This window comes from Pongo abelii, chromosome 9 (assembly GCF_028885655.2).
Source record: "Pongo abelii isolate AG06213 chromosome 9, NHGRI_mPonAbe1-v2.0_pri, whole genome shotgun sequence".
NCBI lineage: Eukaryota > Metazoa > Chordata > Mammalia > Primates > Hominidae > Pongo > Pongo abelii.
This window is the reverse complement of record NC_071994.2, coordinates 584,639-611,464: the sequence shown is the minus strand read 5'-3', so window position 1 is coordinate 611,464 and position 26,826 is coordinate 584,639. Positions and strand designations below refer to the sequence as shown.

General features: G+C 57.1%; 2 protein-coding genes and 1 long non-coding RNA gene across 15 annotated transcripts in view; 1 reads left to right on the top strand and 2 right to left on the bottom strand.

Annotated features, from left to right (window-relative positions):
* EPS8L2 (EPS8 signaling adaptor L2) overlaps window positions 1–16,365 on the bottom strand; it is a 22,605-nt gene extending 6,240 nt beyond the window's left edge. For 2 of the 10 annotated variants that reach the window (XM_063727875.1, XM_063727878.1), the window contains exons 1-9: window positions 15,468–15,872; window positions 12,837–12,958; window positions 12,680–12,735; window positions 11,802–11,866; window positions 1,327–1,488; window positions 761–910; window positions 598–677; window positions 342–484; window positions 192–262 (exon numbers count right to left, since the gene is read on the bottom strand). In XM_063727875.1, the coding sequence (XP_063583945.1) occupies window positions 192–262; window positions 342–484; window positions 598–677; window positions 761–910; window positions 1,327–1,488; window positions 11,802–11,866; window positions 12,680–12,735; window positions 12,837–12,958; window positions 15,468–15,710 (1,092 nt within the window). In that variant the 5' untranslated portion in view covers window positions 15,711–15,872. 10 annotated transcript variants of the gene reach the window in all.
* Window positions 15,550–24,683, top strand: LOC134762137 (uncharacterized). Its single transcript, XR_010141799.1, has 2 exons — window positions 15,550–15,697; window positions 24,052–24,683. It is a non-coding gene; the product is annotated as an uncharacterized LOC134762137 (long non-coding RNA).
* Window positions 16,482–26,826, bottom strand: TMEM80 (transmembrane protein 80). 4 transcript variants are annotated; one of them, XM_002821332.6, is made up of 6 exons: window positions 26,589–26,826; window positions 23,408–23,427; window positions 22,060–22,153; window positions 21,585–21,677; window positions 19,106–19,307; window positions 16,482–17,804 (listed from the first exon to the last, which is right to left on the bottom strand). In XM_002821332.6, the coding sequence occupies exons 1-6, from the start codon at window positions 26,824–26,826 to the stop codon at window positions 17,600–17,602; spliced, it is 852 nt and encodes a 283-aa protein (XP_002821378.2). In that variant the 3' UTR covers window positions 16,482–17,599. The 4 variants fall into 4 exon arrangements, with proteins under 4 accessions (XP_002821378.2, XP_002821377.1, XP_054380044.1 ...); XM_002821331.5 differs by lacking the exon at window positions 16,482–17,804 and having other exon boundaries at window positions 18,108–19,307; window positions 26,613–26,826; XM_054524069.2 differs by lacking the exons at window positions 16,482–17,804; window positions 23,408–23,427 and adding an exon at window positions 25,980–26,026 and having other exon boundaries at window positions 18,108–19,307; window positions 22,060–22,179; window positions 26,115–26,683.

The window sequence follows — 26,826 nt, the reverse complement described above, 5'->3', positions numbered from 1 at the left end:
GGTCAGACTCAGATACTCCCCACCGCCCCGCCCTGCCGCAGGGACAGCCCCACAGGTGATGGGAGGAGCTGGGCCCCACACCTTCGGAGGGGCAGCCACAGGCTGGGGACTGGCCGGAGGGACAGCAAGGACCAGTGTCCACTGCTGAGGGCGGGGAAGAGAGGGGCTACCTGCCAGGCCCGGGCACCCACCGTCTCCTTCTCTATCTTCTGAGCCAGCAAGGCCCGCGGCTCCTCCTCCTGCGACTCCCGACGGCGGAAACCTGATGGGGGACACGGCGGCTGCTCACCGAGCCCCCGCACAACGAGCCCTGTGGAGCCCCCTCCAGCCCTTCGGCCTACCTGGCTCGCTGAGTGGCACCTGCGGGCCCACGCGATTCTTGGCCTGCGGGGAATCCCCGCCGCGGTGCTGGAAGGGGATGGGCGCCGGGCCCTGGGGAGGGGGCAGGATGGACTGCCGCTGCCGAATCTTCTCCTGGTGTCCCCTGGAGGGCGAGGGGGTCCTGCTCAACCCCGCCGGGAACACACCTGACCCTCCCTCCCTGCCCGGCTCCTCCCCTCCCCGCCACCTGTGACCCTGCTCCGCCCGCTGCCCTACTTCAGGGTCTGCGGCCGCATCTTCTTGCCCAGCCGGCAGTCGGCCAACGCGCTCTCGATGTCCTCGTGCACCAGCTCTGCCTGGGAAAGCGGGCGTCAGGCGGCCAGGAGGGCGGGGCGCAGCGCTGCGGAGCCCCACCCTGCCCCGCCCGGCGCCTCCTCACCTCCACCTCATCGCAGTGGAAGAAGTGGACATCCGGCTTGCTCTGCTCCGAGTCCTGGCACACGAGCAGCAGCACAGATGGGTAGCGCAGCTGGTTCAGGACCGTCTGGCTGCGCTGCACAGTGGGCAGTGGGAAGTTTTCCAGCTCCTCCTGCGGGGCACATAGCGCGGACACGACTCGCACCTGGGGTCTGGGCACTCTGGCAGGGAGTGGCCGGAGCTATGGGCACCCGCGGGGCACTGGCAGGGAGTGGCCGGAGCTGTGGAGACGCCTGGAGCACAGGCCCCTCTGGCGCCGCTGGGGAATGGGCTCCCAAAGATGAGGACTAGACCCAGGACACACCCCGCAGCTGTACAGCAAGGCTGACCCCGGCTTCCAAACTTCCCTGGACTCTCAGCTCTATGCGGCCCTCTCTGCCCACCCTTGTCCCATCGTGTTCCAGGCACCAGAATGATGGGGCATGGCCGGCCCTGCAGAGAGGACCGGCCGCACATCTGGGCTGCAGCCGGTGGCTGCCACCGCCTCTACCCACTGTGCTCCCTGTCCCCCGCGGCACTGGGCCCCACCTGAGACTCGATGTCCAGCAGCCGCAGCGACTGGTCGTTCACCTGCAGCAGCATCTCCTGGGTCCAGATCTTCTCCTTGGAGCTCAGCTGCACCAGCTTCCGGATGGCGTCGTCCACAGACGTGATGGCTTCGCTCTTGTCCATGATGAATGTGGCCAGGTGCTGGGGGTGGGCGGGCGGTCACTGCAGGGCAGAGCCCTCCTTGTGTCGAAAGCCCAGCCCCCAGGGGGAACAGCCTGAGGGGCTGAGGAGCCACAGCCAACCCTGGGTAGGGGGCTAGAATGGGGACCGGCCCCGCCTTTGGTGGGGGGAGTCTCTATTCTGCCTTGGCAGGCATCTGTAGGGGCCATGCTTGTGCCCTGAAAATATCCTCAAAAGAATTCCAACTGCTGCCCGGCCCCGCGCCACTGTCCTCACCCCCCCACCTCCTGGTGCAGGCTCAGCACCTGCCCACTGCACTGGCTGCACCAGCCTCCCCAGCTCTCTTCCTTCTCAGACGTCCCCTCTGTGACCAGCTGGCTACAATGCCAGCCATCACCCCATCCCGACCTGTCCTAATTCCCTGAATCAGACCCAACGTCGCGCTGCACGTGGCGTGCTGTGCGTCCAGCGTGCTCACTACTCCAAGGCACTGTTCCGGTTGCCACTTGCTAAGCTGTGTCCCCAGGTCCAGGGCAAAGCCTGGTGCACAGAGGACCCTCGACAAGTGTGTGCAGGATGCGTCCATCCCTGAGGATCTGCGGCCAGCCTGGCCCCTGCCCTGTGCCCTCCACCTCTCCTCTTTCCAGGCCTGGCTCAGACCCCCTCCTCCAGCCAAGCTGCCCTGTTCGCTAAGTAAAACCCTCCCATGAAGGGTTGGCCGTTCAGTGCACAATGCTGGCACAGCTGGATAAACACTAACTTGAACTACAGGACAAAGGCAACCACAAAACGCAAAACATAAAAGTTTGTGTGGCCGGGCGCGGTGGCTCACATCTGTCATCCCAGCACTGCGGGAGGCCGAGACGGGTGGATCACCTGAGGTCAGGAGTTCGAGACCAGCCTAGCCAACATGGTGAAACCCTGTCTCTACTAAAAATACAAAAAATTAGCCAGGCATTGTGGCGGGCGCCCGTAATCCCAGCTACTCGGGAGGCTGAGGTGGGAGAATCACTTGAACCCGGGAGGCAGAAGTTACAGTGAGCCAAGATTGCATCACTACACTCCAGGCTGGGCAACAGAGCAAGAATCTGTCTCAAAAAAAAAAAAAGATCGGGCGCGGTGGCTGACGCCTGTAATCCCAGCACTTTGGGAGGCGGAGGCAGGCAGATCACGAGGTCAGGAGATCGAGACCATCCTGGCTAATATGGTGAAACCCCGTCTCTACTAAAAATACAAAAAATTAGCCGGGCGTGGTGGCAGGCGCCCGTAGTCCCAGCTACTCGGGAGGCTGAGGCAGGAGAATGGTGTGAAACCGGGAGGCGGAGCTTGCAGTGAGCCGAGATTGTGCCACTGCACTCCAGCCTGGGCGACAGAGTGAGACTCCATCTCAAAAAAAAAAAAAAAAAAAATTAAAAAATTAGCCAGGTGTGGTGGTACACGCCTGTCATCCCAGCTACTTGGGAGGCTGAAGTGGGAGGAATGCTTGTGCCCAGGAGATCAAAGCTGCAGTGAACCATGTTCGTGCCACTGCACTTAGCCTGGGCAACAGAGAGAGACCCTGTCTCAAACTAAAAAAAAAAAAATTAAAAAATTATTCAAAAACTCAAAGAAAAAATTGTATGCAAACCCACTGAATAAAAGAATTACAATTTGAAACTCTGAGCCTCTTTTATTTTAGTGTTTTGTTGCTTTGGCGGTTTTTTTGTTTTTGTTTTGTTTTTGAGACAGTCTCGCTCTGTCACCCAGGCTGGAATGCGGTGGCGTGATCTTGACTCACTGCAAGCTCCGCCTCCCGGGTTCAAGTGATACTCCTGCTTCAGCTTCCCTAGTAGCTGGGATTATAGGCACCCACCACCACGCCCGACTAATTTTTGTATTTTCAGTAGAGACAAGGTTTCTCCATGTTGGCCAGAATGGTCTCAAACTACTGACTTCAGGTTATCTGCCCACCTCAGCCTCCCAAAGTGCTGGGATTACAGGCGTGAGCCACCATGCCCAGCCTCTGTTTGGTTTTTGGTTAACTTTTTTTTTTCTTTTTTTTGAAACGGAGTCTCACTCTGCTGCCCAGGCTGGAGTGCAGTGACGTGATCTCGGCTCCCTGCAATCTCCGCCTCCCGGGTTCATGCCATTCTCCTGCCTCAGCCTCCTGAGTAGCTGGGACTATGGGCGCCTGCCACCACGCCCAGCTAATTTTTTGTGTTTTTAGTAGAGACAAGGTTTCACCATATTAGCCAGGATGGTCTTGATCTCCTGACCTCGTGATGCGCCCGCCTCGGCCTCCCAAAGTGCTGGGATTACAGACGTGAGCCACTGCGCCCGGCCTATTTATTTTTTCTAGAGACAAGGGCTTGCTTTGTTGCCCAGGCTGGTCTTGGACTCCTGGGCTGAAGCGATCCTCCTGCCTGTGCCTCCCAAAGTGCTGGGATTATAGGCATGAGCCACCTTGCCCAGCCAGGAATTGTATTTTTTTTACCTATTCTATTGCCCAATACTAATAGTCATTGTGGGTTATACTTATGGGTTAGGATGTGGAGAAAGGGTGCCCTCATCCAGCACCTGCCCAGCCTCTCTGGGGAGAGGCCAGTGGCACCTCTAAAGCTGCACAAACCATCCTCTCCCAATTCTACTACAGGTAATCTGCACACGTGCAAAATGTGGCATTGGTACCAGGTTGCTCATTGCAGAACTATCTGTAATAATAAAGACTGGACCCAGCCTACATGTCCATCAACAGGTTAAAGAAGTGGGCAGGTCCAACAGGTTACAGTGGGCACAGGGCCAGGCACGGTGGCTCATGCCTGTAATCCCAGCACTTTGGGAGGCCAAGGCGGGTGGATCACAAGGTCAGGAGTTCGAGACCAGCCTGACCAACACGGTGAAACCCCGTCTGTACTAAAAATACAAAAATTAGCCCGGCGTGGTGGTGGGCGCCTGTAACCCCAGCTACTCAGGAGGCTGAATTAAGAGAATCGCTTGAACCCGGAAGGTAGAGACTGCAGTGAGCCGAGATCGTGCCATTGCATTCCAGCCTGGGCAACACAGCGAGACTCTGTCTCAAAAAAAATAAAAAAATAAAATAAGTGTGCAGAAACATGCAAGGGACTATGAGGCCGTTCATCTCTGCGAGAGGCAGAGTAAAACCTGAAACACACAATACAACCAAACAAGAAAAACCAGGCTGCTGGGCCACAGAACAAGTCTCAGTAAATCTCGAGTGACTGCAACAGTACAGAATACGTTTTCTGATCATAACAAAATTAAAGCAGAAACCCATACTAAAAAGAAAACCAGAAAATCCCAAATGTTTAGAAATAAAGCAACATATTTCTAAATAACCCATGCATCAAAGATGAAGTCACAAGAAAACTGAAAGCATTCTGAACATACATATCACAATTTGTGGAATACAACTAAACTAGTGCTGCGAGGGGAATGTAGAGCTTTCCATGAATATCTTAGAAAAGAAGAAAGACTTAAGATCAATAATCTGGCCGGGCACGGTGGCTCATGCCTGTAATCCCAGCACTTTGGGAGGCCAAGGAGGGCGGATCACTTGAGATCAGGAGTTTGAGACCAGCTGGGCCAACATGGCAAAACTCTTGTCTGTACTGAAAATACAAAAATTATCCCAGCACTTTGGGAGGCTGAGGCAGGCAGATCACAAGGTCAGGAGATCGAGACCATCCTGGCTAACACAGTGAAACCCCGTCTCTACTAAAAATACAAAAAATTAGCCGGGTGGGGTGGCGGGCGCATGTAGTCCCAGCTCCTCAGGAGGCTGAGGCAGGAGAATGGCATGAACCCGGGAGGCGGAGCTTGCAGTGAGCCGAGATGGTGCCACTGCACTCCAGCCTGGGTGACAGAGCGAGACTCTGTCTCAAAAAAAAAAAAAAAAAAAAACACACACAAAAATTAGCCAGGCATGGTGGTGCACACCTGTAACCTCAGCTACTTGGGAGGCTGAGGCAGGAGAATCGCTTGAACCCAGGAGGCAGAGGTTGCAGTGAGCTGAGATTGCACCAGTGCACTCCAGCCTGGGCGACACAGCGAGACTCCATCTCAGAAAAAAAAAAAAAAAAAAAAAAAAAGATAAATAATCTAAGGTTTCACCTTAAGCAGGTAGAAAAAGTGAATTAACGCCAGGCGCGGTGGCTCATGCCTGTAATCCCAGAACTTTGGGAGGCTGAGGCAGGCAGATGGTGAGGTCATGAGATCGAGACCATCCTGGCTATCACGGTGAAACCCCGTCTCTACTAAAAATACAAAAAATTAGCCAGGCGTGGTGGCGGGCATCTGTAGTCCCAGCTACTCGGGAGGCTGAGGCAGGAGAATGGCATGAACCCAGGAGGCGGAGCTTGCAGTGAATCAAGATTGTGCCACTGCACTCCAGCCTGGGCGACAGAGCAAGACTCCATCTCAAAAAAAAAAAAAACAAAAGAAAAAGAAAAAGAAAAAGTGAATCAAATAAAACCCACAGTAAGTGGAAGGTAGAAAATTAAGAGGAGGTCAACGCACTTTACACAGACTATTGACAGAGACAAATCAACAGAGCCCAAAGTTAGTTATGAGAAGGTTAATAAAATTGGTAAATCCCTAGCAAGGCTGATCAAGAAAAATACTAGAGAAAACACAAATTCTCAAAAACCAGAACAAAGGAGAGGGTATCACTACAGATCCTACAGGCAGGAGAGGGAATTAATAACCAAAACCTTCCCACAAAGAAAATCCTGCGCTCTGAGGGCAGCACTGGCAAATCCTAACAAATATCTAAGGAAGAAACAATAACAAGCTTTCAGAAACTCTTTTTTTTTTTTTTTGAGATGGAGTCTCGCTCTGTCACCCAGGCTGGAGTGCAGTGGCTCAATCTCCGCTCACTGCAAGCTCCGCCTCCCGGGTTCACACTATTCTCCTGCCTCAGCCTCCCGAGTAGCTGGGACTACAGATGTCCGCCACCACGCCTGGCTAATTTTTTGTATTTTTAGTAGAGACGGGGTTTCACCATGATAGCCAGGATGGTCTCGATCTCATGACCTCACGATCTGCCTGCCTCAGCCTCCCAAAGTTCTGGGATTACAGGCATGAGCCACCGCGCCTGGCGTTAATTCACCTTTTCTACCTGCTTAAGGTGAAACCTTAGATTATTTATCTTTTTTTTTTTTTTTCTGAGATGGAGTCTCGCTGTGTCGCCCAGGCTGGAGTGCACTGGTGCAATCTCAGCTCACTGCAACCTCTGCCTCCTGGGTTCAAGCGATTCTCCTGCCTCAGCCTCCCAAGTAGCTGAGGTTACAGGCGTGCACCACCATGCCTGGCTAATTTTTGTGTGTTTTTTTTTTTTTTGAGACAGAGTCTCGCTCTGTCACCCAGGCTGGAGTGCAGTGGCACCATCTCGGCTCACTGCAAGCTCCGCCTCCCGGGTTCATGCCATTCTCCTGCCTCAGCCCCCTGAGGAGCTGGGACTACATGCGCCCGCCACCCCACCCGGCTAATTTTTTGTATTTTTAGTACAGATGAGGTTTCACCGTGTTAGCCAGGATGGTCTCGATCTCCTGACCTCGTGATCTGCCCGCCTCGGCCTCCCAAAGTGCTGGGATTACAGGCATGAGCCACCGCGCCCGGCCCACAAACTCCTTCTGAAAACAGAAGAGGAGGGAATACTTCCCCACCCATTTTATAAAACCAACATAACCCTGCCATACAACCTGCCGTAGGCATTATCAGAAAATTACAGACCAGTACCTCTAATGGACTTCAACGCAAAACATCCCTAACAACAATATTACCACATCAGTCCCTCAACACAGGAAAAAGGATCACACATTTGGAATAAATGAGGATTAGGCTGGTTCAACATTCAAAACTGTCAATCAGTGTGGTCCAGTACATTGAGACTCTGTCTCAAAAAATAATAAAATAATAAAATAAAATAAAATAAAATAAAGAAAATAATAAAATAAAAAATAAAATAATAAAATAAAATAAAATAAAATTTAAAAAATAAAATAAAATATAAAATATAAAAATAAAATAAAATAAAATATAAAATTAAAATAAAATAAAATAAATAAAATAAAATAATAAAATAAAACAAAACAAAACAAAATAAAATAAAATAAAATGGATCCTGGCCCTAAATGCAAAAGCCTACACTGCGAAGCATCCAAAAGAAAACACAGGAACTGGCCGGGCGCGGCAGCTCACGCCTGTAATCCCAGCACTTTGGGAGGCTAAGGCTGGTGGATCACCTGAGATCAGGAGTTCGAGACCAGCCTTGCCAATATGGTGAAACCCCGTCTCTGCTGAAAATACAAAAAATGAGCCGGGCGTGGTGATGGGTTCCTGTAATCCCAGTACTCAGGAGGCTGAGGCAGGAGAATTGCTTGAACCCAAGAGGTGGAGGCTGCAGTGAACCAAGATCGTGCCACTGCACCCCAGCCTGGGCGACACAGCAAAACTCCACCTCAAAAAAAAAAAAAAAAGAAGAAAACACAGGAACATTAGGAACACTGTGAACATTAGGAAGACAGTGAATTCCTAGTTTACAAAAAATAAAAGAAAACACGGAAGAAATCTCCAGAAATTTGGTCAAGGGATGACTTCTTAGGATACCAAAAACCCTAAACCATAAAAGAAAAACACATACGAATGGACATCATAAAAATTAATTTCCACTTATCAAACCACAGTGATGGAGGCCGGACGCAGTGACTCAGTCCGTCATCCCAGCACTTTGGGAGGCAGGTGGATCACCTGAGGTCAGGCATTGGGGACCAGCCTGGCTAACATGGTGAAAACAGGTGGATCACCTGAGGTCAGGCGTTGGGGACCAGCCTGGCCAACATGGTGAAACCCCATCTCTACAACAAAAATTAGGCCAGGCGCGGTGGCTCACGCCTGTAATCCCACCACTTTGGGAGGCTGAGGTGGGTGGATCACTTCAGGTCAGGAGTTCAAGACCAGCCTGGCCAACATGGTGAAACCCCATCTCTGCTAAAGATATAAACAATTAGCTGGGTGTGGTGGTGCATGCCTGTAATCCCAGGTACTGGGGAGGCTGAGGCAGGAGAATCACTTGAACCCTTGAGGCGGAGGTTGCGGTGAACCGAGATCACGCCACTGCACTCCAGCCTAGGTGATAAGGTGTGACTGTCTCAAAGAAAAAAAAATTTAGCCAGGCGTGGTGGCGGGCGCCTGTAGTCCCAGCTACTCAGGAGGCTGAGGCAGTAGAATGGTTTGAACCTGGGAGGCGGAGGTTGCAGTGAGCTGAGATCGCGCCATTGCGCTCCAGCCTGGGTGACAGAGCGAGACTCCGTCTCAAACACACAAACAGAAACTGTGGTGATGAAGGCAGGCAGGTGTTGCCAGAGGTTGGGGGTGGCCACCAAGGTCGGGGATTCACAGGTTTGGAGTGATGGGGCTGATGAGTCTGACTGTGGTGGTAACAGAGCCACACCCCCACATACACATGGCTTTTACTGTGTGATAATTTAGAAAAAAGCAAACCATGGACCCGGGCTCAGGTGCCCCCCACCCACTGTCAGGGCCAATCTGATCCGGCCCCCACCTGGCTGGAGAGACTTCCCACCAGATTCTCACCCTCTCTCTGGTCCCCAGTGTCCTCACCCGGGAGAGGCAGGAAAGCCCCACACACCCTCCACTCCTCACTCTGTTGGCCTCTGGGCAGATGAGGGGAAAGACTCCTGCTGGCTGGGGGCTGGGCCAGGCCAGCTGGGGCCATAGTCCAGGAGCCAGGCTGAGAGGCTCCAGGCTCCTTCCCAAGAGGGCAGAGTCCCTGAGAAAGGTGGTGGAGCTGCCCAGGAAGAGGGGACTAAAGTGAACTCGGCCACCGCTCCGTTCCTTCCCCTGGACACTGAGTTGGCCGAAGTCACCAGCCTGGCTGTATGCAGGGTCTAGCTGCCCAGGCTGCTGGGAGGGCCCTGGTCACCCAAAACAGCCCGATTCAAGAGCTCAGGGACTCCTGATGGCTCTTTGGACCCATTGTACAGACGAGGAAACTGAGGCTCAAAGAATAGTGACCTGTCTCATCTCTGCAGGTGTGGAGGACAGCAAGGGGGAACCAGGGGGCACTGTGGGCCCCCAGCCAGGGCTGTTTGTGGCAGAAAGGCCTGGCCCTGCAGGAGGACCCAGCTCCAGGCTCCCTCCTTTTCCTAGTCCTGTAGGCTTGGACCACAACCAGGACCCCAGCTCGTACCCAGGCTTGGACCACAACCAGGACCCCAGCTCATACCCAGGCTTGGACCACAACCAGGAGCCCAGCTTGTACCCAGGTGCAGGGGCCTTTTTTTTTTTTTTTTTCTTTTTGAGACGGAGTCTCGCCCTGTCCCCCAGGCTGGAGTGCAGTGGTGCGATCTCGGCTCACTGCAACCTCCACCTCCCAGGTTCTAGTGATTCTCCTGTCTCAGCTTCCCAAGTAGCTGGGACTACAGGCTCCCACCACCACGTCCAACTAAATTTTGTATTTTTAGTAGAGATGGGGTTTCACCATGTTGGTCAGGCTGGTCTCGAACTCCTGACATCAGGTGATCCACCCGTCTCGGCCTCCCAAAGTGCTGGGATTACAGGTATGAACCACCGCGCCTGGTTCCTTCTTTTTTTTTTCTCTTTTTTGAGATGGAGTCTTGCTCTGTCGCCCACGCTGGAGTGCAGTGGTGCTATCTCGGCTCACTGCAACCTCCTCCTCCCGGGTTCCAGTGATTCTCCTGCCTCAGCCTCCCGAGTAGCTGGGATTACAGGTATGCACCACGATGCCTGGCTAATTTTGTATTTTCAGTAGAGAAGGGGTTTTGCCATGTTGGCCAGGCTGGTCTCGAACTCCTAACCTCAGATGATCCACCCACCTCAGCCTCCCAAAGTGCTGGGATTACAGGCGTGAGCCACCGCGCCTGGCCTAAGACTTTGTTGCCCAGTCTGCTGGAGGGCCGTGGTGGGATCCTAGCTTGAACTCCTGGGCTCAAGCAATCCTCCTGCCTGAGCCTCCCAAGTAGCTGGACTACAAGCTCACACTACCAGGCCTGGCTAGGAGGTGGGAGGACTGCTTGAGCCTAGGAGTTTGAGACCAGCCTGGGCAACATAGGAAGACTTCCATCTCCACAAAAAAATAAAATAATTAGACGGGCATGGTGGTGCCCGCCTGTAGGCCCAGCTACTGGGGACGCTGAGGCGAGGGGGTCACTTGAGTCCAGGAGGCGGAGGCTGTAGTGAGCCAAGATTGCGCCACTGCACTCCAGCCTGGGCACCTGGGTGACAGAGCTAGACCCTATCTCAAAATGAAAGAAAAGAAAAGAGAGAGACACAGAGAAAGAAAGGAAGAAAGACACACACACGCACACACACACACACACGCACACAAAAACCCCCCCAAAAAATTTCCTGAGTTCTCCGTGTCAATGAAACTGACCTAGGAGAAAAGAAAAGCCCTCAGGGCTGGCGGCTGGTCCAGCGCGCGCAGCAGCCCCGTCTGAGCCCTGAGAAGCAGCCTGGGCCTCCGTGAAGTCTCCATCAAGGGCGTCTTTGTTCTGCCTGCTCCCTCCCGATCCAGTTCCTTGTTTTGGGGCCAGGATGATCATTTCCTCCAGGGGCTCTTCCCATCCAGGGCTGTGCAGCAGCCAGTGTTTTCCCAGCACACCCTGGGCTGCCTCACCCCCCAGGCCGCGAGTTCCCAGGACTGGAACCAGAGGCGCGCTTTCCCCCACCCCGTGGCTGAGCCTGGAACAGTGTGGGCAGTTCTGGCTCTGGCCTCCCCCGGCCCCTGCGGGGGTCAGAACCCGGGCTGACCACTCTCCCTGGAGCTCTTTTCCTTCCTTCCTTCCTTCCTCCCTCCCTCTTTCTCTCTCTCTTTCTTTCTTTCTCTTTCGTTTTGAGACAGGGTCTAGCTCTGTCACCCAGGTACCCAGGCTGGAGTGCAGTGGCGCGATCTTGGCTCACTACAGCCTGACCACTCTCCCTGGAGCTCTTTTCTTTCTTTCTTTCTTTCCTTCCTTCCTTCCTTCCTTCCCTCCCTCCCTTCTTCCTTCCTTCCCTCCTTCCTTCCTTTCTTCTTTCGTTTTGAGACAGGGTCTAGCCTTGTCACCCAGCTTCCCAGGCTGGAGTGCAGTGGCGCGATTTTGGCTCACTACAGCCTCCGCCTCCCGGGCTCAAGTGACCCCCTCGCCTCAGCCTCCCCAGTATCTGGGCCTACAGGCGGGCACCACCATGCCCGTCTAATTATTTTATTTTTTGTGGAGACGAGAGCATGAGGACAGCCATGTCCTGAGGGTGCTCCCTGGGGGCGGGGCCTACCTGGGGGGCGGGGCCTTACCTGGGGGGCGGGGCCTTACCTGGACGTGGTACTGCGAGGTCTCGTGCATGATGACGTTGGAGTTGGAATACTTCTTCCTCTGCTCTGAACCGGGAGACACCAGTCACTTCCCCGACGGGCGGGACCCACAGCCTCCCGTCCAGTTGGGACTGGACCCACAAGGGAAGGTGAAGTCAAGCGGAGGGAGGCTGCTCTGTGGACCTCTTGGCCACCAGGAAGGATGTGGGTGTGAAATCAGGACCTGCAGGAAGCCCCCTCCCTCCCTCCAGGGAAGCCCCCTTGGAGAAGGACGCAGCTCGGAGAAGGCGACGGGCTTGCTCAGAGTGGGGACCGGGAGCCTGTGCCGGGGTGGGGGGGGTTCTGTCCCAGAGGGTGAGGGGACAGGAAGGTGGTCCCAGCCCAGCTTCTTCCCACTCTGAGAGCTGCCAGCTTCACTCTCCCTGCCCTCCCAGGTCTTCTCGCTTTCCAGACTAGGCACCTTGTCCAAAGACATAAGTGAAGGGTGCATCTAGCTAGGGAGAGAGCAGGGTCATCTCTGGGGAAGGGCAGAGTTGGGGGAAGTGGGGGCTAGCCAGGCCCCCCTCCTGGAGCAGACACCTGGCGGCTCATCCTGCCTGAACCCCCCTGTGATCAGGTTGCAGCGAAGAGTGCAGCGGAATCAATATTGATGCTCCCTGAATTATTAGTAAAGGCCTCTCCCCTTACGGGTGTGGGGGAGGCGATCCAGTGGCCAGGAGCTTTCGGAAGGTTGATTAGGGTCCAGAGGCCTCCCTGGGCACTCAGGGATCCCCTGGGCCAGGCCAGGCACAGCTGTGGGGCAGGAGCGGCTGTCCCCCGCCTGGATGCAGTGCTCATTTCTCCCCTGTGACGTCCAGCCCGTTCTCAAACCTCACTCACCAAACAGGTCCTTGGGGCTCATCTTGGCCACACCGTCGGACCGGCCCAGGCTGCCGCTGCAGGGGAGGGGCTGTCAGGGCAGGGCCAAACCGCACCCCTCCCCGAGGACTGTTTGGACGATGAGGGTGGGGTATTCGGGTTGGGTAGGGGGGCTCACTTGGTGGCACCCGGGCAGCAGCTCATGGTCCCGGACTGGCTCATGGTGTCCTGGGTGGCGGCCAGTGGGAGAAGGGCAGACCTCAGTGTGGCCCGGGTCTGAGGCCAGTGCCTGTCCCACACCTGGGTGGACAGAGGAGCTGCGCTGACACTTCCTCCGGCCTGGCTGGTTCCTCCCCTCCTTCCCTGGGCCAGAGCCCTGACTGGCCTGGCCTGGGCGGGGGTCCCTTGGGGGGCACAGCCCCTGCCCGACATCCCAGTTGGCCCCACGTCCCAGTTGGCAGTCGATCAGCCTCGTCATGCGCCAGACCCTAGGTGCTCCACAGGGACCCCCAGAGGCTGACTGGGAGGCTCTGACAAGGGCCTGGGGGGAGAAGGCGCCTTCCAAGCCAGGCAGCATCGAGTTTAAGGCCCTGGTGCTGGGGGGAGGTGGGTGGGATGGGTAAGGGGAGGGGGATGCGGCGGAGGTGTGGGGGGAGGGGGGTGTGGTGGGGCATGGGGGGGTGCAGTGGGGGTTGGGGGAGGGCGGGTGGGAGCTGCAGGACCGCAGGAGAGGTGAGGCTGGAGCTGGGGGGTAGGTCCTGAAGTCTAGAGGGAGCCCGGCTCTAATCGCCACTCCTGCCCCACCCCAGGCCTGCACCCCAAGGGGCTCCTGCACCCACATGTGGACTTGCCACCCACACATGCCACCTCTGTCCAGGCCCCACCAAAGAGGTCGGCCCTTGGCTCTTTCCTGGGCCTGGGAGACCTGGTAGGGAAGAGGCTGTGCGGGCAGGAAACCCTGGGGTCCCCGGGGTGCGGCGTTTCCTCACCCCGAGGGCAGGGATGTGGCCAGGCAGCCAGCGCAGAACCCTTGGCAGCAGCCAAGCCCAGGGGAGGGACTGGGGGGCGGGTGTGGTGGGGGCTGAGACTGGGAGCCAGTCCAGTGGCCCCAACACACAGTATCACTGCCCCTCCAATGAGGTAGGGTGGCTATGGGGCAGGCGCCTCTGGCCTCCCCAGGGGCAGAATCCTCAGAGCCTGTCTCTGGGCTCCTAGCGCTGACCTCTCCCCCGAGCATTTTGGGGAAACTAAGGCCCAGCTGCCAGGGCAGACAGGTGGGCCTGATTTGGGCTGGACCCTAGGGCCTTCCCGGGGGCATGGACAAAGCCTGATGGCCCTGAACCAGGCTGACTTGTCCCAAGGGGACTATGCCCTGTGGGGACCTGGCTGTTCTGTGGCTCTGTGGTCAGCTCCCCACAGGTCCACACCATCCGCCTCCTGCCAGGGCTGCAGGGCCGTCCCCTGTGGCTTCAGAGTTTGGGTCTGCCAGGGTGGGGGTCACCAACCACTGCTGTTGGTATGGAGGGTCAAGGGAGTGGCCCGGAGCACCCGGGACTTTCTGGTTTGACCAGGTCTGGCCTAGTGGGAGGGTCTGGGAGGCCCGGGGGCACTGCCTCTGACACGAGGGGCTGGCCGCACCAAGGGGGCATGGCCACTTCCTCCATCCATCTATCCATGGAGAATGTCTGGAATGCTCACGGGCTCAGTGGCGAGCCTGAATGTTTGCTTAATGGGATTCCTGGCGGGCTCCACCAAGGGCGCCAGGCACGTGTGTCCAGGCACACACCTGGGCGAGACACCAACGCACCCTTGCAGACTCAGGCCTGCGGGCACGCAAACGTGGAGGGCTGTGACACGAGATCCCCCGGGGAAGGCCAGATTCCTGGCCTTCGGTTGCCTGTAGGGTATGGGGGACCTCAGGCCCAGGCAGGGCCGAGCAGCAGTGGGGTGGGTCCAGGTATGGTGTCTGGGTCTGAAGCACCTGGGTATGGGGCTGCCTTCTGACCTGTGGGAGCCCTGCCCCCCGGGGGAGGCTTCTTTGGCCCACGGCGGGTGGGGATGAAGCCCTGGAGACCCAGGCTGCACTTTGTACTATCGTCATTTTCCCGGTGTGAAGTGAGGCAGAGCAGGGTGCCCAGTCAGTCGGGCTGTGGAGGGGAGGAGGTCCCAGCAGAGCAGGAGGGTAGAGGGACAGGCTCCAAGTTCAAATTCCAGCTCAGCATGCTGAGTGACCTCGGGGAGGGGTCAGCTGAGTCACAGGGGTTCCAGGCTGCCCTCATGGGCGCTGGGTGGGGCCCTGGAATGGGGATGCCCCTCAGGCCCTGGCCCTGTCCTGGTTTGGAAGCTATGGCTTGAGGGAGGAAGGGATAAGCTGGGGAAGCTGAGGGTGGGAAACGAGACCGAGGCAGGCGGAAAAGGCCCGGTGGGAGTGCTGTGCCAACAAGGCCTGGGTGCTAAGCAGGCCCAGGAGAGGCTGGGACCGAGGAGGGGCCGCGAGGGGAGGGGCTGCTGCCAGCTGGGCCTGCCTCCCAGCACAGCCGACCCGGGACTGGGCACGGGGTGGGTGGGGGCAGAGGTCCAGGCATGCCCGGCCCTGCCTCCCCCTCCCCTGCCACCAGGGACACCCCACAGCAAGGGGCAACACCAGGCAGCTGGACCCAGGGACCAGGAATCTAGGATGGCTGAAGTTCGCATGCCCACAGACTCCTGCCAGCCCACCCTCCTGCCTCGCCTGGCAGGGCCTCTGCAGCCCCTGTCCCAGCCTCCCCTCCCTGAAACTCTCACCGCCAACCCTGACCTGGAGACTGACCCAGCTGGTGCTTCCCGGCCACTGGTTTCCTTCTGGGCTCCGACACCCAGGAAGTGCCTCCTGGCTCCGGCCCACAGGGAGTGGGTGTGCAGTGCTACCTCCACGGTCAAGCCCTCGGCAGGGTCCTGCTGCCCACAGAACCGGGAGAGGCCTCCCTACCACCAGCGCTCTCTCGACGCAGGGATTGCCCCCACCAAGCCCCAGAGCTGGGAGTGGGCAGGACGGGGCAGGTGAGTCACCCATCGCTGGCTTAAAAATATCCTTGCTCGCCGGCCGCCGCCCAGGACCGACGGGGGCAGGCCGGGCTGCAGCAGGACCCGTCCAGGAGAGGTGGGGACTTGGCCAGGCCCCCAGCCCCTTGACCCGCGCCCCGGGCCCGGCCGCCCTCCAAGTGCCCCGCGCCCTGCGACGCCGCGTTTGGCCCGGTGTCCTGAACCAGAAACGCCGCGTCCCATCGCCACCGGGTAAACTGAGGCCCGGGCGGGCGCGCTCCCCCGTGTCCGCAGCGCTCACCTGCCTCTGGCGCCCCGCGCTCGGCCTGTCCCCTCGGCGCTCGCCCGTGCGTCCGTCTGTTCGCGCCTCGGCCGCGGCGCCAGTTCTCCCGCGGGCGGGTGGGACGCTCGGCGGGGCCGGGCCGGGGCGGGGCCGGGAGAGGAGGAACCTGAGCGACAGGTTGCGGAGTCACCGGAGAGCGGGCAGGCGCGCGGGGGAGGAGGAGGGCGTGGGATTGAGGCGCCCCCGCCGGCCTCGGACCCAGCTCCGCCCCGCCCCCGGCCCCGCCTGGGCTCCAGCCCCAGCCCTCTCCGTCCTGCCTAACACCCGCCTGGGGTGCCCCTCCGCGGGCCTCACCCCTAGAGCTGGGGCGCTGGGGACAGGCGGGGCGCAGGGCCGCCTCCGCGGGATGAGCAGAGCGAGGCCTCGAGCTCTTCCTTGGGCAGGGCCTAGCTGCGCCCCAGCAGGCCCGGGGACGGGGGGACGCTGCCAATGGGACTTCGGGGGCAGCGCTGGCGCCATGCTGGGGAGGACTCCAGCTCTGGGGAGGTCAGTGCCTCGGCCGGGCCAGGTGCGCCCCTCAGGTGCCCCAGGCGTGGGGCAGAGTTCCTTCCCTCAGCGGGCCCACCCCAGGCCCAGGGAAGCTGGGGCAGAGGCTTCAGTGAGTCGGTGGGTGTCAGGCAGGACCCAACTATGCCCACCCCAGGCCTGGAGCCCTGAGCTCACAGTGCAGGGGCTCCTCCAGGGCCCCCTTTCTGCCCAGCCTGGACACTGAGGGATGGGGTGTCGGGGGAGGTGGGGACACCTCAGGCCCTCTCAGGATGCCTCTCTCCTTGCACTGCCCCGTGGTCAGGCCCAGGCTCCACCACCATCTGCCTGGCTCCTAGGATGGCCCTTCTGCCCAGCTGCTCTGACGGCTCAGAACAGGGCCAGGGTGCAGTGGACACAGTGGGGAGCACCGGCTGCCACAGCAGTAAACTGGAAAAGGAGGAGGTGAAGGGGCACAGGGCACCCCAGGCCCATGCAGGGACCCCAGGCTCTGGCTGCCGGTCCTGGATAGGGGTGAGAATGAGCATGGACAAGAGTCTGGGTCCCCGGGCTGTGGTCCCAGAGGGGCAGGGCTAGCGTGTTTACCCTGGGCTGGCCAGAGCACTTCCTGGGGAGGCGCCATAGGTGAGCTCGGTGGAGGGGTGGCAGGAAGTGGCCCTCCTCCTTTGGGCCCAGTGCCTGCCCCTGAGCCCGGGCAAGGCCTGGCTTCCTGGTTTACGGCCTTTGCAGTTTGATCTCCAAGAACCTGCCGTGATCCTGCTCCATGCATGAGCTTGCCCTGACCCAGAGCTCAGGGTCACACACGCCAACCCCACGGTGCACCCGTGCCCTCACCCTTCCTGGAGGCAGAGCTGGGAGTGGCCAAGTGGGAAATAGGCGCTGGAGAGGACAGCCAGGGGGTGGGGTCCCTCCCCACTCCTAAACGGGTGCCTGTCAACACGATTGTGAGCGCAGAGCCTGCCCTCAGGAGACAGTCCAGGCTGGTCTCTCAGGCCCCATCCACTCTGGGCCACCTGGAGCCACGGCGTTCCCTGTGGAACAGGTGACCGCTGCCTTTGTGCGCCCACTGAGACTGGAGGTATCAGGATCCACTAACCATGAAGGCAACAGGTCTCCAGCTTCAGGGAGGAGGCCCTTCGTTGGTCTGCACGGTTCGTGGGCTGGGTCCTCCAGATGGCAGCTGTGCCCAGCCGGTCCTCTGCGAGTGCAGGCGCTGGTGAGGGAGGCGGCCCGAGGCACTCAGGCGCTGGTGTGTGAAGCGGGTCCTCAGGGCTGTCCTGCAGCTCACCGTGGCCTCTGGGGGCCACACACAGGTCAAAGGAAGTTGGCCCAGGACAACTGGGTGCTCCCACCGCTTCCACGAAGACAGGCAGGAAAGGCTGTCCAGGTGCCACAGCCACAGCCACCCCAGCTCAGGGAGCCCCAGTGGAGGCCCAGGACAGTCCTGCAGCCTCCTGCCCTCAGGAGTCCACCGAGCAGAAGGCGACCGGCAGCCAGGGCCCGAGGGCGAGGCCAGCCGGGAATTGACCAGCTGGCAAGTGGGGTGTGCTCTCTTGCAGGGCAGGAGAACTGGAGATGGGGTGGGGGAGGTGGCCATAATTAGGAGAATTCAGAGAGGCATACACACCTCTTTATTTACAAAATGCGGTGAAGAGAAAATATCTAGATATTTGGGTGTAATTATTCCAAACATAAAAAACACACAATAGAACCAAGTGAAGGGAAAGCTACTATAACAGCTTAGATACTTTTTAAGGAGAACACATAGTAAATCTGGGAATGGGAAAAAAAAATCACAGAGCTAGAATTTGTTTAGCACTCAGTGCAAAAGGCAAAAGTTGATAAAACTGGAGTGGACAGAGGCTCAGAATGTGGGCCCCACAGCTGCTCTCTCTCCTGCAGTCCCGTCCCCGGCCTTAGCCCTGACCTCTCCTCCGAAGCTCCTGAAGGGAGGAGTGTGGCTGAGATGGAAACTGCTAGGCAGCAGAGCTGCTGGCTTGTTTGCATTTATTGCTTTAGGAACCCAGAGTGCACTCTTGCACCCAGGCCTGCCTGCCTGTGAGGCAGAGCTGGGGTCGCTCAGAGCACAAGGCCTACACCATCCTGTGTCTCCAGCCCGACTTGGAAACACAGGTGGGGCCTGGCCACGGAGTAAACTGGGCTCTCGGAACACAAATTAGGACCATCGGGGAACTAGGGGGTGATGGGGGATGCAGTGAGATGAGGCCTCTGTTCCGAAGGGCTCTGTCCTCCCTCTCGGCCCTGGGGGCCCATGGGGGTCTGTGGAGGCCTGGCTGCTGAAGCCAGACCCCACTGACAGGGCTGAGTGTGTGCTCCTGGGACTCACCTCGAAGGCAGTTCTGTGTGGTCCCTACCCTCCCTGCAGCTGTTCCCAACACCGGGGCCGTCAGCAGTTTGTTCTGCCCTGACTCCTGCTCCCACTCCTGCCAGGACAGACGGAGCCATCCAAAACCACCTATGGCCAGTCCCTAGGAAAAGTGCCCTTCCTGTCCAGGAATGGGGAGGTGACAGCTGGGGGACTGGCCAGGCCCAGGAGGAGGGCCCCAGTGTGGGGCATCCTGGGTGTCCGTAGCTACCTGGTGAAGGCCGCGATGGCAACCACCTGCAGGACGGCCTCCAGGCCGTGAAGGGCCAGGAGCGTGGCGCTGAGGGCCCAGTCCGCCCACAACACCAGGGTCTGCCAAAGCAGGAAGTGGGCAGAGAGGAGGGCGGTGCCGGCCGTGAGGGCCAGGCTGGCGGCCAGCGGCCTCTCAGCCTCTGTCAGGTTGCCCCTGGTGCCTGCAGAACAGAGCAAAGGGGGAGTGAAGGTGGTGCGGGGCGCTCCCCGGAGCCCACCGCCCACAGGTGCCTGGAGGGCTGCTGGGACCAGAGCAGCTCCTTGCCCTACGTCCCTCCTGGGGAATTCCAAGGAGACAGCCTCCATGGCCACCCAGAACTCAGGAGAGCCAGAGCACACGGGCAGCACGGGCATGAGCCCCTCCTCAGGGAGGTGCCCGGAGAGCCAGAGCGCATGGGCAGGACGGGTGTGAGCCCTTCCTGGGGAGGTGCCCCTGCAACACCATGGTTTGATCTGTCTCTGGGTCTCTGGGTCAGCTGTGTGGCAGGGGTGAATTTGGCTTCTAAAATGATTCAAGTGCATTGGCCATGTTTTCCTAATTCCAAGTGGAACTGAAGGGATTTTTTTGAAAAATTCCCAAAGTATTTTTCTCTGGTCCAAGGCCAGCTCTAGAAAATTTCATGAATATGTATTAAAAACAAAACTGCATATTTAGCAAACAAATGGGTCAGTCACTGGCTAGGCCAGGTGCCTGGAGACCCTGCAGGGTGCGGCGCGCTTGGGGAGGGTCCCGTTGGCCTAGCAGCCCCCAGCAGGGCCAGGCCACACCCCGTCCCCACAACCTTGGGGCAGGCCCAGGCCCCCGAAGATCCGGCCAAGAACCGGGCCTCCGAGCAGCAGCCGCGCTTGCACCCTCCCAGCAGTGCCTGCTCTGGCGGGCAAGCTGTAGAGGCTCTGGGAACATCAGTGAGTGCAGACAAGACACTGATGGCCAGGCACCCCTGAGTGGGATGGGCAGCTGAGAGAACTCGCCTCCATCCTCCTAGTGTGTCTGAGGCCTGATAACAAGAGGAAGGGTGGGGGCCACCCTTCCCCGCAGCCTCGGTTCCTCACTGGACATCGGGCATCAGGGGTGTATCTGTATGTGAACAAGAGGGGCCCAAGATTCCAGCCTGGCAGGGGCACAGCGCCCTGGAAGTGCCCATTGCATTCCCCACGGCAGGACAATGTTTCACAAACACGTGTGTTTAGGTGCACGTGTTATGACCACGAGCATGCAGAGGGCTGGAAGTCTGCACCCCGCTGGCCACAGAGGTGAGCTCTGGGGAGGGCAAATTTCCATGTTTTACTTCTGCACCCCTTGAATCTTGTACAGGAACATACCCTTGAACAAACTGTGTGGTTAAAAAAAGGGGAGTGAGGCCAGGCACTTTGGGAGGCCAAGGTGGGCAGATTGGTGGAGCCCAGGGTTTCAAGACCAACCAGGGCAACATAGTGAAACCCTGTCTCCGGCCGGGCGTGGTGGCTCATGCCTGTAATCCCAGCACTTTGGGAGGCCGAGGCGGGCAGATCACGAGGTCAGGAGATCAAGACCATCCTGGCTAACATGGTGAAATCCCATCTCTACTAAAAATACAAAAATGAGCCAGGCGTGGTGGCAGGCACCTGTAGTCCCAGTTACTCGGGAGGCTGAGACAGGAAACTGGAATGAACCTGGGAGGTGGAGCTTGCAGTGAGCCGAGTTCACGCCACTGCACTCCAGCCTGGGTGACAGAGCGAGACTCTGTCTCAAAAAAAAAAAAAGAAACCCTGTCTCCTTGTCTCTACCAAAAAAAAAAAAAAAAAAAAAAATTAGCTGGGTGTGGTGGCGGGTGCCTGTAGTCTCAGCTACTTGGGAGGAGGGGGAGGGCTAAGGCAGGAGGATTGCTCGAGCCCAGGAAGTCAAGGCTGCACTGAGCTGTGACTGCACCACTGCACTCCAGCCTGGGCAACAGAGTGAGAACTTGTCTCAAAAAAAGTAGGTCACTTGAAGGGGTTGCAGACTTGGGGGTCCCTAGAGCTGGAGTGGGGAGGCTGGGAGCTCCCACCCCTCCAGATTCTGCTGCCTTTTGGGACCTAGCAGAACTCTCCAGGGCTCTCTCCTCAGACAGCTAAGGCCAAGGGGAAGGAAAGGGGTGCTGGTGAATATTCTGGAGCTCCGGATGTGGTGGTGGGCTGGGCTTCTGATCTCAGTGCCATTACCCGGTGGCTTCTACAAGACATGCTTCCAAACACAGAGTCTCTCCCAACGATGCCCCCGGTGTTACTTGTCTCTGGGACAAAACTTCTCGATTAATACTTAATGACACTGTAAGGTGAGCCTGCAAAGCAACTGGGTAAGCAGTTTGGATAAAAAATATCTCCGAGAACCATACTATAAAATAATTACTCTTAAAAGGCTGTGGAAACAGATAGCAACTCTTAGGACAGGTTCTTCACAGTGTTAACAGTCCACTCACCCAGGTATAACCGAACCGCTTCCAGAATCCCCATCAGAAACAGCAGAGCAAGATCGAGGACCAGGTAGCGGTGAGGATAGCTGAACACCTGACCTGAAAAGCAGAGGTACGGACGAAACATAAGTAACCTGGCGCAGCAGCAGCAGCCACCTCAGCTTGCCTTTTCCTTTTTCTGTTTTTTTTTGAGACAGGGTCTTGCTCTGTCACCCAGGATGGAGTGCAGTGGTGCAATCTCGGCTCACTGGAACCTCCGCCTCCTGGGTTCAAGCAATCCTCCCACCTCAGTCTCCCGAGCAGCTGGGACTACAGGTGCCCACCACCACGCCCGGCTACTTTTTGTGTTTTTAGTAGAGATGGGGTTTCCCCAGGTTGACCTGGCTGGTCTCGAACTCCTGACCTCAAGTGATCCGCCTGCCTCAGCCTCCCAAAGTGTTGGGATTACAGGCGTGAGCCACTGTGCCCGGCCCTGACTTACTTTTATACGTGATCATCAGGAGCGTGGCGAGGAAATACAGGGCGTAGTATGTTCCGCTGAGATAAAACAGCATTTGAAGGGGAACTGAAGAGAGCTGGTGAGTGGTTAAGGATCCTCAAGCTCAACAGGCTTGGGAGCAGCCTCCCAGGTGGCTGAACAAGAGGGGCTGGTTCTGTCATCTGTTTGGTGGCCACAGACATCAAGGGACCGTGGGGTCCTGCCAATGGCTCACTGCCGATCTGAGGCTTCTATCACTATGCTGGCTGCCAATGTGGTCCCATGAGCTGACAAGGCCTTCGTGGGACCCCCCTCCATGCCAGAGCAATGTGGTCTGTGCACCGCAGCCCCTGCCCTCAGTGACTGTGGACAGGACTGGTCAGGGGACAACCTCCACACACTGGTACTCCCAGTGATGTCACCCTGACTCTGGCCCCAGTTATGAGTTAGAGAGAAAAAATAACTTTGTCATTTTTTTTTTTTTTGAGATAGAGTCTTGCTCTGTTGCCCAGACTGGAGTGCAGTGGCACAATCTTGGCTCACTGCAACCTCCGCCTCCTGGGTTCAAGTGATTCTTCTGCCTCAGCCTCCTGAGTAGCTGGGATTACAGGCGTGTACCACCATGCCCAGCTAATTTTTTGTATTTCTAGTAGGGACAGGGTTTCACCATGTTGGCCGGGCTGGTCTGAAACTCCTGGTGTCAAGTGATCTGTCCACCTCAGTCTCCCAGAGTGTTGAGATTACAGGCATGAGCCACTGTGCCCGGCCACTTTTTTCATTTTCTTCAGAGGAAATATATTTCTGTTTGGGGGACTTAAGTATTTAGTAGCCATTTCCTGAGCTGTGTACATTTCCTATTTGTTTATGTTAACATGAGTCTATGGGGCCAGGCACAGTGGCTCACGCCTGTGATGCCAGAGCTTCAGGAGGCCAAGGCTGCAGTGAGCTGTGATCGCCACACTCCAGCCTGGGTGAGAGGAAGGCTCTGTCCTTAAAAAAACATAAACAAACAAAAATAAAATAAAATAAAATGAATCTAGGGACAAAGTGAGGGATTTCCATCTTCCTGCCACTAGTGGCCGAGACAGAGGCAGGTGGCCATCCCCTTGGGAGCCGGGCAGTGTGGCACGCTTAGCCACTTTGTGCAGGGCTGAGCAGGTAGGGGATGGAGCCAGCTCAACTGATCCGAGGAAGTTACATCAACTCTCTAAATCTGTCAAGGAACACCCCCTCTCCAAAGTGGCATTACTAGACAGAACTTAGGGAAAACGTGGGGTGAGGCCGAGTGCTCTCTGTGCATCAGTAATTCGGGCCTCTGGGTGCTGTCCTGGAGGGGCACGCAGCAGGATACCACTGTGGAGGATCCTCTCCCTGAAAGAGAAAGGGGCCGTGAGCAAGGCCTGACAGCCACCAGGATGCTTTCCTGGGTCTCGCTCCACACTGATAGGAACCACCCCTGCTTTACTTTCCTTTGATCTCATATTTGTAGAAAGCAGCAAACATATACCGTGGGCCTGCCCCCAGGTATCTCCCGTGCCTCTCTAACCATCCTTCAACGAGGCTAGGAGTCTCTGCCTTTCAGAACCTGAGGCTGGAGACAGTGAGTACTGGGGGCACCGGAGTGAGAAGTGAACCTGCGCCAGACCCAGCTGGCCCTCAGGGAAAGCAGCACCCTGGAGCCTACCCCAACAGCTGCTCTCCTTGTTGTCTGTGGCTGTCTGTGGCTTCTCCGTATTTGCCACACATGTATGACTAGATGAAAACCTTTTCTGACTTAGGTTGTAACAAATCTTTTTTTCATAATTGGAGACATTTGCTTTCCTCTGAAATTTTATCCCCAAATATCCCTCCAAAAATAAGAATTTTCCAAACCAGCAATGCAGCTGTCCAATCTTTTCATCATGCAACCTCTTGGGCCTTCTCCCACCCCCACCTGAGAGATGACAGGAAGCCCGAGGAGTGAGTGGAGTCTCTTTCCTCCTTTTTGATTCTGAGGTTTTGCATCTGAAGACTCCTCTGACTCATCCTGGATCCACAGTGACCTGGAGCAGACTGTCTGAAAAGGGCTCACGCTAGTTGCACATGTGATATGTACACGTCTCTTCATGTGTAGATACATCAATACAGATCAAGAATTGGGCAGAAACCTCTCATAAAAGGAGGCTTAAGCTGCACCGCTGGGCGGCAGGCAGGACAGCAACCTGAACACAGCCTCTGTTCTATTTCCCCTTCAGCGCCAGGGAGGGCAGGACAGAAACCTGGCGTTGGTGAGATTTTGTGGCTGATCCCACAGCTTCTTGGGCAGATCTGGGGCCTTCTGTGCTAGAGTTTGTGGAATCTCACACGGGCAAGAGTCTTAAGCCAGTAAGTACAGGACGTCGGCATCAGAGACTCAGAACTGGGCTCCTGGAAGAGGCAACACAGGCTGGAAGCAGGAAGCCAAGTGCACGGCAGACCACGTCGCATCACGTTACCGGCAGGCCACTCTTTAAACCGGATCTGTTCTTTTCCAGGCCCTAGCTAAACCAGGCCACCTAAATACCTGTCATTATCTGTGATGATTTCGCATTAATTGGGGTTTTTGTCCCTTCTGTTCCTTTTCTTAAAGGTTGGCTTCTTGAACACTTCCAATGTGTCTGCTAGTTGCTCATTGTTATAGATTGAAGTTATGGGGCTGGGGGAAAAACTGTATAAAAGCCTTAAGTGATGTAACATTTCAATAATTAATATGAAGGGCGGCTATAACCAGATACGCTGTTCTAACAATTCCAGACCTGCAGGAGCTCATTCTGACTGAACGTAGCCTTGGTTTCAGGACATTTTTTGTCAGTGACTTACTATAATCATAATGTGGCTACGAATAGCTGTGTCAGGCAGAAGTTAAACATGGAAGTAAAAAAGAACAAATGTTTTCCCTGATGTAATGGACAAGGTGTGTTAAGAAATCTTGTTCTGGTATACACTTAATTTTTTTAGAGACAGGGTTTTGCTCTGTTGCCCAGGTTGGAGTGCAGTGGCCTGATCACAGCTCACTGCAGCCTCAACCTCCTGGGATCCAGTGATCGGCCAGCCTCAGCCTCCCACGTAGCTGGGACCACAGGCTCCCTGAGGTAATTTTTTTTTTTTTTTTTTGAGACAGAGTTTCGCTCTTGTTGCCCAGGCTGGAGTGCAATGGTGCGATCTTGGCCAACCGCAACCTCTGCACCACCCCGCCCCCCCGGGTTCTAGCGATTCTCCTGCCTCAGACTCTCAAGTAGCTGGGATTACAGGCATGCACCATCACGCCAGGCTAATTTTGTATTTTTAGTAGAGACGGGGTTTCTCCGTGTTGGTCAGGCTGGTCTTGAACCCTCGACCTCAGGTGATCCGCCCGCCTTGGCCTCCCAAAGTGCTGGGATTACAGGCGTGAGCCACTGCGCCTGGCCTTCCCCGGGGTAATTTTTAATTTTGTTTTGTAGAAGGGGGTCTCTCGCTCTGTCGCCCAGGCTGGAGTGCAGTGGCCTGATCACGGCTTCACTACAGCCTCAACCTCTTGGGCTTAAGTGATCCACCAGCCTCAGCCTCCCACGTAGCTGGGACCACAGGCTCCCCGGGCTAATTTTTAATTTTTGTAGAGGGGGGTCTCGCTCTGTCGCCCAGGCTGGAGTGCAGTGGCGCCATCACGGCTCACTGCAGCCTCGACCTCCTGGGCTCAAGTGATCCGCCAGCCTCAGCCTCCAGAGTAGCTTGGCCCACAGGGGTGCGCCACCACGCCTGGCTGATGTTTACCATTTTTTGTGTAGCGAGGGGGTCTTGCTATGTTGCCCAGGCTGGTCTCAAATGATCCTGCAGCCTCGGCTTCCCAATGTGTCAGGCTTACAGGCCTGAGCCACTGCGCCCAACCTAAACTTAATTTTTAACCAAATGAAAATACACAAACAAACCTGGTTACTAGACGCTGCCCTGCCTATGGTGTAGCCGTTCTTTATTCCTTCAAAACAAAGCACCTAATTACTAGAGAACACGCACGAAGGTTTGGCACTTCAGCGCCCGCGTATGAGAGTTCTGGCTGTACCCACAGACAGCAGAAGGCGGTTCCTCTGCAGGATGGCCGATTTACTGCTTTGGTCTGTCCCTTTCTCCTCTCGGAGGCGAGTCTCTCAGGCAGGACGGCTGAGGCACCGGCAGCCGCGATTTTCTTGGGCGAGAGTTCCAAGGCTACCGAAACCCCGCGCCCATCCCGCCCACGTATCTTCACAAAAACCACGCGCGGGACAAGAGCTGCTGGGGACCGGGGTCCCTAGAGCCGCTCCACACCCACCCTGCCCGGGGCCAGGCGCCCGCGCGCGGGGGAGCTCCTCGGGGTGCAGGACGCCCGGCACCCAGGCCAGACCACGCCGCGCTTCTCGATGGGGTGACGCAGCTGTCTCGCTCACGTAGAGACGGTGGCACGGCCCCGTGAGCACACCGAAAACGGAAACCGGATTGTCACCACAGGGAAACGCCGCGCCCGCCGCTGCAAGGCCGGAAGCCCCCTCCCCGCCTGAGCTCACCTCGCCGCGCGGCCGCCATCTTACCCGCCCCGCCCGCCGGTCCGTCGCGATCCCGGCAGCCTCTCGGCCCGCGCGCTCGCGCTCCTTCGGCCATTTTCGCGTCTCCTGACGAAGGGGCCCGACCGCGCCGCGTTTCGGGAGCGGACGTCCGAGCCACGGCCGAGGCCCGATTTGTCCGTCCGGCACCGCTCGGGCACTTTCGGAAGGGAGGAGGTGGCGAACCGAGGTTCGGGAGCAT

What these genes read in the sequence shown, in the direction of transcription:
- TMEM80 (XM_002821332.6), bottom strand. Translation starts at nt 26,826, where the DNA reads ATGCTCCCGAACCTCGGTTCGCCACCTCCTCCCTTCCGAAAGTGCCCG. An exon ending in GGAGAGGATCCTCCACAGTG is followed by an intron (nt 22,154 to 23,407) that starts GTATCCTGCTGC and finishes ACCACTCACCAG; the next exon opens with CTCTCTTCAGTTCCCCTTCA. An exon ending in AGCGGTTCGGTTATACCTGG is followed by an intron (nt 19,308 to 21,584) that starts GTGAGTGGACTG and finishes TCTGTTCTGCAG; the next exon opens with GCACCAGGGGCAACCTGACA.